The sequence below is a fragment of the Trypanosoma equiperdum genome, assembly GCF_001457755.1.
Source record: "Trypanosoma equiperdum strain OVI genome assembly, contig: ctg_758, whole genome shotgun sequence".
Classification (NCBI taxonomy): Eukaryota; Euglenozoa; class Kinetoplastea; order Trypanosomatida; family Trypanosomatidae; genus Trypanosoma; species Trypanosoma equiperdum.
The window spans coordinates 11,161-16,495 of NW_027124707.1; the positions used below are offsets into that span (position 1 = coordinate 11,161).

Sequence of the window (5,335 nt, forward strand, 5' to 3'; positions counted from 1 at the left end):
GCGACATTTTGGGTTTCAGAGATATGAGGGAGTCTGGGGGGATATGATGAGGGTGCAATCCGCCATTTGGGCTCACCACAACGAACAGGGTGACTTCTTCTAGTTTTTTTTTGTTATTGAAAGACTGGGGACTAGAAGGTGGTGTGTCGTTGGCTCGTCTCTGCTTCACTAATTTTTGCGTTACGAGTCGTAGGAGGGGCGCGCGGCTGCATTCCTTGCGAAGGTGAAAGTGTTTATTATCTATCTTCCGGAGTATGATCATCATGGCAGGGTTAAATGCCATAATGGTCTGGACATCCATAGGAATTTTAACTATGGTGTCAGAAGAAGGCTTGGAGCGGCGTGCAACATTTGATATGGCGGACAATATTTGAACCATTCATGGGTGTACTCGGATAATGTTGCGTTACCGTGGTAGTGGTGACAAGTGGAGGAAAAAAAAATTAACACGGAACGATTTATACGCGCGGTGTAGAGACGCTTTCGGGTTAGCTGTGGTGGTGGGCACAGTTCAAAGACATTTACTGCGTGGTATGTACCTTGAAGGTTTTCCCGTTGGGTAGAAGGAAAAATGAAACAAATGGAAGGGAAAGAGAGCACTGCCAACCTCATAGAATATTAATAGCGGGCGGGATGTGTCCGGAGATCACTTTTGATGTGTCTGGGGGCGGGGGGGAAGGAGAGGGCAACAGCGATGTGGGGATTAAGGAAGCAGGGAAGGGATCAAACTTCTCCTTAGGAGCGCATGAGGCAATTCCATGTGCAACTTCGAGGCAAACTCGCTACCGTCTTCGTCGACGCAATGATACGAAATCCATCATTCTGTGAAGGGAAAGAGAGTCAAGAAAATTTGCTTGGGTGCTTGACTGCAGAGAAGATGTAAGCGACCATTTGTAATTAAATAAATCATGGGAAGTGACGTATGAAGATGCCACTGGGCCGTTGTTTCCCCATTTGTGATGGATGAGATGGTGAAGAATGGGGCGCGACATGTTTCGGTGTCCTACTTCAGTATCTTTGGTGTGTTTTGGGGTGCAATGGAAATTTCGTTATCGTTTACGTTTCTGATAAGGTTTTTGCATTACTTGGGCGCACTCAGAAGGACCCTTTCAACAGGATCATCTTGTGATGTGGCAGCTGGTTAACGCGTTGCTCACATCGGCTTGCACTTTAAAATATTCTGCTCTACATTTTTTCATGGACATTTCTCCCGCACGTTGCCGGTATATCGTTTAGTTGCCTACTGATGCAACCGCATTATTAACGTTTGGACCAAGCGCACTTTCGGATATCTTGTTGCTCTTTTCTTTTCCCGCTTCTCCATGTCTCTTCTTTGTTCCTGCTTCCAAACCTTGATGATGATCGAAAATTCCTTTCATGTCACCTCCGTTGGTAACCGCGTTGCACTCTGAAGCAGCTTTAATTCCTGTTTATTTTGTCGTTTTGCGGTGACTGTGCGATCTGCTCATCATCCCTTCACTGCTTATATGTGAGTCTGATGAGCGCAAGGCCTGCGACAAAGAATTTCTGTGAAAGGGACAGTGATGGGTTGCATATGTTTGTGGTGTTGTTTACGGCTGTTCTGTGGCAACGTATAGAGGAAGCGGAACTAGTAGAGTTGCGTGTACATTCACTTTTGCTTAAATGCATGGCATATGACACCTCGTTGCATCCTTCATCGTTTAGTTTGACTCACTAGCTGTCATTCCTTCATGCCACGCCCATTCACTTTTGAAAATGCATTTATCTGACTGCCACAACCCTCTGCGAGTTCTGCTGCACAGTTACTCATTCTGCCACATGTCACCGGCGATAAAGGCTTTCTTTTTTTCTTTTTTTACCTTTTATTTATTTCTTCCGTGTACACAATGAATGTCTCTGTGTGTGTGAGGATGGGGCTAGAAAGGTTGACCCCGTGGTACAAAAGATTTTGTCGTTGATTTTATTTAAGTTGGCTGCTGAGAGGAGGGAAATCGAGCTCCTCAGAGGTTACAGTTTCCCGCTGAGTGTGCTTGGAGAAGTCTTTACCAACGAGATGCAGCAGTGACAGCACAGTTAAGCACTTATAATTTCAGTGAACCTGAAGGGAGAAAAAAAAAAAAGAAAACATGACAACTGCAATACCGAAGAGCGAAGGATCCACTGTCTTCTTCAGCGGGGAAGTGGACGAGCCGCGTACAAGCGTGATGGACGCACGACCTTAGCACCTCATGCAGGATAAAGGGTGGTAAAAATGCATATGTACGCGTGTATAAGCGTGTGCATGTTTTTTTTTCCTTTCACGCACATTTGCAGCGCGAAGTGTGCAAGATCCTGCCGGGTCATTGGCCTGTTTTTGTTAGGCGTACAACCCCACACATTTGTTTTTTTCGCTGAACCATGTGCTGCTGCTTGCAACTGCATTGATTCCACACGGAACTTTTAATGGATAATATATATATATATATATGTTGCGTTTCCTTGTGACTCGTATGGGTTACTTTTGTGGCATCGATTGCACAACGCTTTTAGTCACGAATCCGGCGCGCTTCTCGTGCGGAGATAATCTTTTAGCGTGGGACCCATTTTAACGCACACTTAATGGATCTTGGAAACATTACGCATATAAGAGCCGTTGGGACACTCTCTGCGAATATCATTGCAACGGAGGTTGGATGGCTGACAAAGACGTTAGATGTGACGTACGCCAATATGTACTCGGTGATGCGTGTGGATTATTGCGGCCTGTCCGTGCAATTTTGCGGTAAAGTTACTTGCGACTCGTGGACTGGTGCGTGTTTGGGATGTGGAGTTGAAGTCGCTTTCAAACAGAGAATATTTTTGATCAGGCTCTGGCGGAAGCTGCCAAGTTTGTCGAATGGGGGGGGGGGGAGAATCGGGACACTTTGCGCTTAGGTTTGATTCCAATAAAATCGCGTTGTAAATAGGGTTGGGAATGCAAGGGGAGCTAATATTTTGCGGTCAAGTTGAGGGGGATGGGAACAAAATGATGGGAAGCGTTAGGACGAATGAGTTTCAGGGTAAGGAAGGAGGAGAATGTGTTATTTCTTTGGTTTCCGCTGGGGGGGGGGTTGAGTTTGAGTGGACGTGAGAGCGGCTGAGTTGTTTTGCCGTAGACGTGCTTCCAACTCCCTTAACTAAGGGGGCCATGGCTGGAACTAGGGTGCATATTTATAACGAATGGGTGGATGGAGCTAGTGGAGATAAACTATAGGATAAAAATAGTGACTTGGCGAGTATCGTAACTTTTTTACTCGTTGTCTTTCAGTGGCCCGATCATCAGAGTTTTTCTCAGAAAGATCCCGTTCTAACTCGAAGCTTCGTGATACGGTACGGCATCAGTTAGCAGTGGATGGGGAGGCCATGCAAACACACCAAAGTGAAGAGGGGAGTGCCACTGGATTGTTGGGGTGATGGTTGCATTTTTGCCCTCCACGTATTATTGTTTACGTGTTTAATGTCGAAACCACCGTTCCAGGAGTAAAAAAAAAGGGTTTGTCTTAAGTTCCCGTTTCTACCTGCACAACGCTCCCCCTCTTCCAACAAATTGCGTATTTTTGGAATTATACAGAAACGACGCAGTAATCATGTCATTTTTCTCTCGCAGTGATTGACAGACCAATATCCCACCCTATCCCGTGTAAATATGTCCGCCCAGCTCCGTGAGATGGCTGGCTTTTAGGGAGTGAACAGATGGTTGCGTTGCTTGAAGTTTTTTTTTTTTTCCACCCATCGTCCTGTACATTCACTGATACCGATACCCAAGCCGTAAACAGCGTAACCTCCGAGGCACATTGCACGATGGATCTGAATTAGCATCATTATATGATACTTAATTTTGCCGGCCGAAGGGGAGGATGCTGCACTGTTTACGGCTTGGGTATCGGTATCTGGTTGTTCCCCATTCCCCACTAAAATACGATTTCCCTCCCCCCCCGTATATCGGATACATAAACAGTAATTCGCTGTTGGTTATTACGTTATTGCCCTTACTTTCTGTCATACGTTGTTGCCGCGAGTACAAGTTTAGCGTGTCTATCCTCTCGTGCCTTTTCTCTTCACATCCTCATAGGGACTTTGTAGCACCCGCGTGTCTGAATAATCATAAATAACATTATCTTCATTATTATTTTTTGGCGTCTTCTTATTGATATTTTCATCGACAGGTGCTAATGAATCACACTTCGATTCCAGTTATTGATGTGAGCCCTCTGTTTCGTGAAGGTGAACATCGGGTAATGGACGTTGCCCAACAAATTGACTGGGCTTGCAGGACGTGGGGTTTCTTTCATGTCGTGGGGCATCCCATTTCCCCTGAACGGATTGGAAAGTTGATGGAAATGGCCAAAACGTTCTTCTCGCTTCCACTGGAAGAGAAACTTAAAATTAACATTCAAAAGAGCAAACATCATCGCGGCTACGGGTGCCTTAATGCGGAGAATGTTGACCCAACGAAGCCATTTGACTGCAAGGAAACATTTGATATGGGCTGCCACCTCCCTGAGGATCACCCCGATGTCGCAGCCGGGAAACCGTTGCGTGGACCGAATAATCACCCCACGCAGGTGGGGGGTTGGATGGAATTAATGGAAACACACTATCGCGATATGCGGGACTTTGCCCTCGTTATTCTTCGTGCCCTTGCACTCGCTATTGGCTTAAGGAAAGACTTTTTCGACAATAAGTTTGATGAGCCATTGAGTGTGTTCCGCATGGTGCATTACCCCGCACAAAAGGAGGGGTCGCGCCATCCTCTTGTTTGTGGTGAGCATACGGATTATGGTATTATTACATTACTCTACCAAGATTCGGTGGGTGGACTGCAGTTGCGCAATCTGTCAGATGAGTGGGTGGATGTGGAACCCATCGAAGGAAGTTTTGTTGTGAATATTGGGGACATGATGAATATGTGGAGTAATGGCCGTTACCGTTCTACTGCGCATCGCGTTCGCTTAACCACAACGGATCGCTACTCCATGCCATATTTCTGCGAGCCCGATCCTTATACTCTTATTGAATGCCTTGATCATTGTCATTCGCCAAGCAATCCTCCCAAATATCCACCAGTCCGTGCTGTGGACTGGTTGCTGAAGCGTTTCGAGGAAACATATGCCCATCGCAAGGCAAATATGTGAAGGGGCGCCAGTGAGCGTATCCCCTACGCGTCTATGCGCTGCGGTGCCATGGCGTCGGTCAATATGGTTACATGAGTGCCGTGTAGGACGATGCCAGTGTGAGCCAGCGGGATGCTATAAGAATTTGCGTAGCATCTTGCGCTTCAAAGGAAAAGAAAAGGAGGTGAAAAAGATGGTGGCTCGTGGGTCACTTTTCAACT

At 46.4% G+C, this 5,335-nt stretch overlaps 1 protein-coding gene across 1 annotated transcript; it reads left to right on the forward strand.

Annotated features, from left to right (window-relative positions):
- Positions 1 to 4,172: 4,172 nt before the first annotated feature.
- TEOVI_000349800 (2-oxoglutarate (2OG) and Fe(II)-dependent oxygenase superfamily protein, putative) lies at positions 4,173 to 5,135 on the forward strand (the record flags this gene model as incomplete). Its single annotated transcript, XM_067226395.1, has 1 exon — positions 4,173 to 5,135. The coding sequence occupies one exon, from the start codon at positions 4,173 to 4,175 to the stop codon at positions 5,133 to 5,135; it is 963 nt and encodes a 320-aa protein (XP_067082496.1).
- Positions 5,136 to 5,335: the final 200 nt, after the last annotated feature.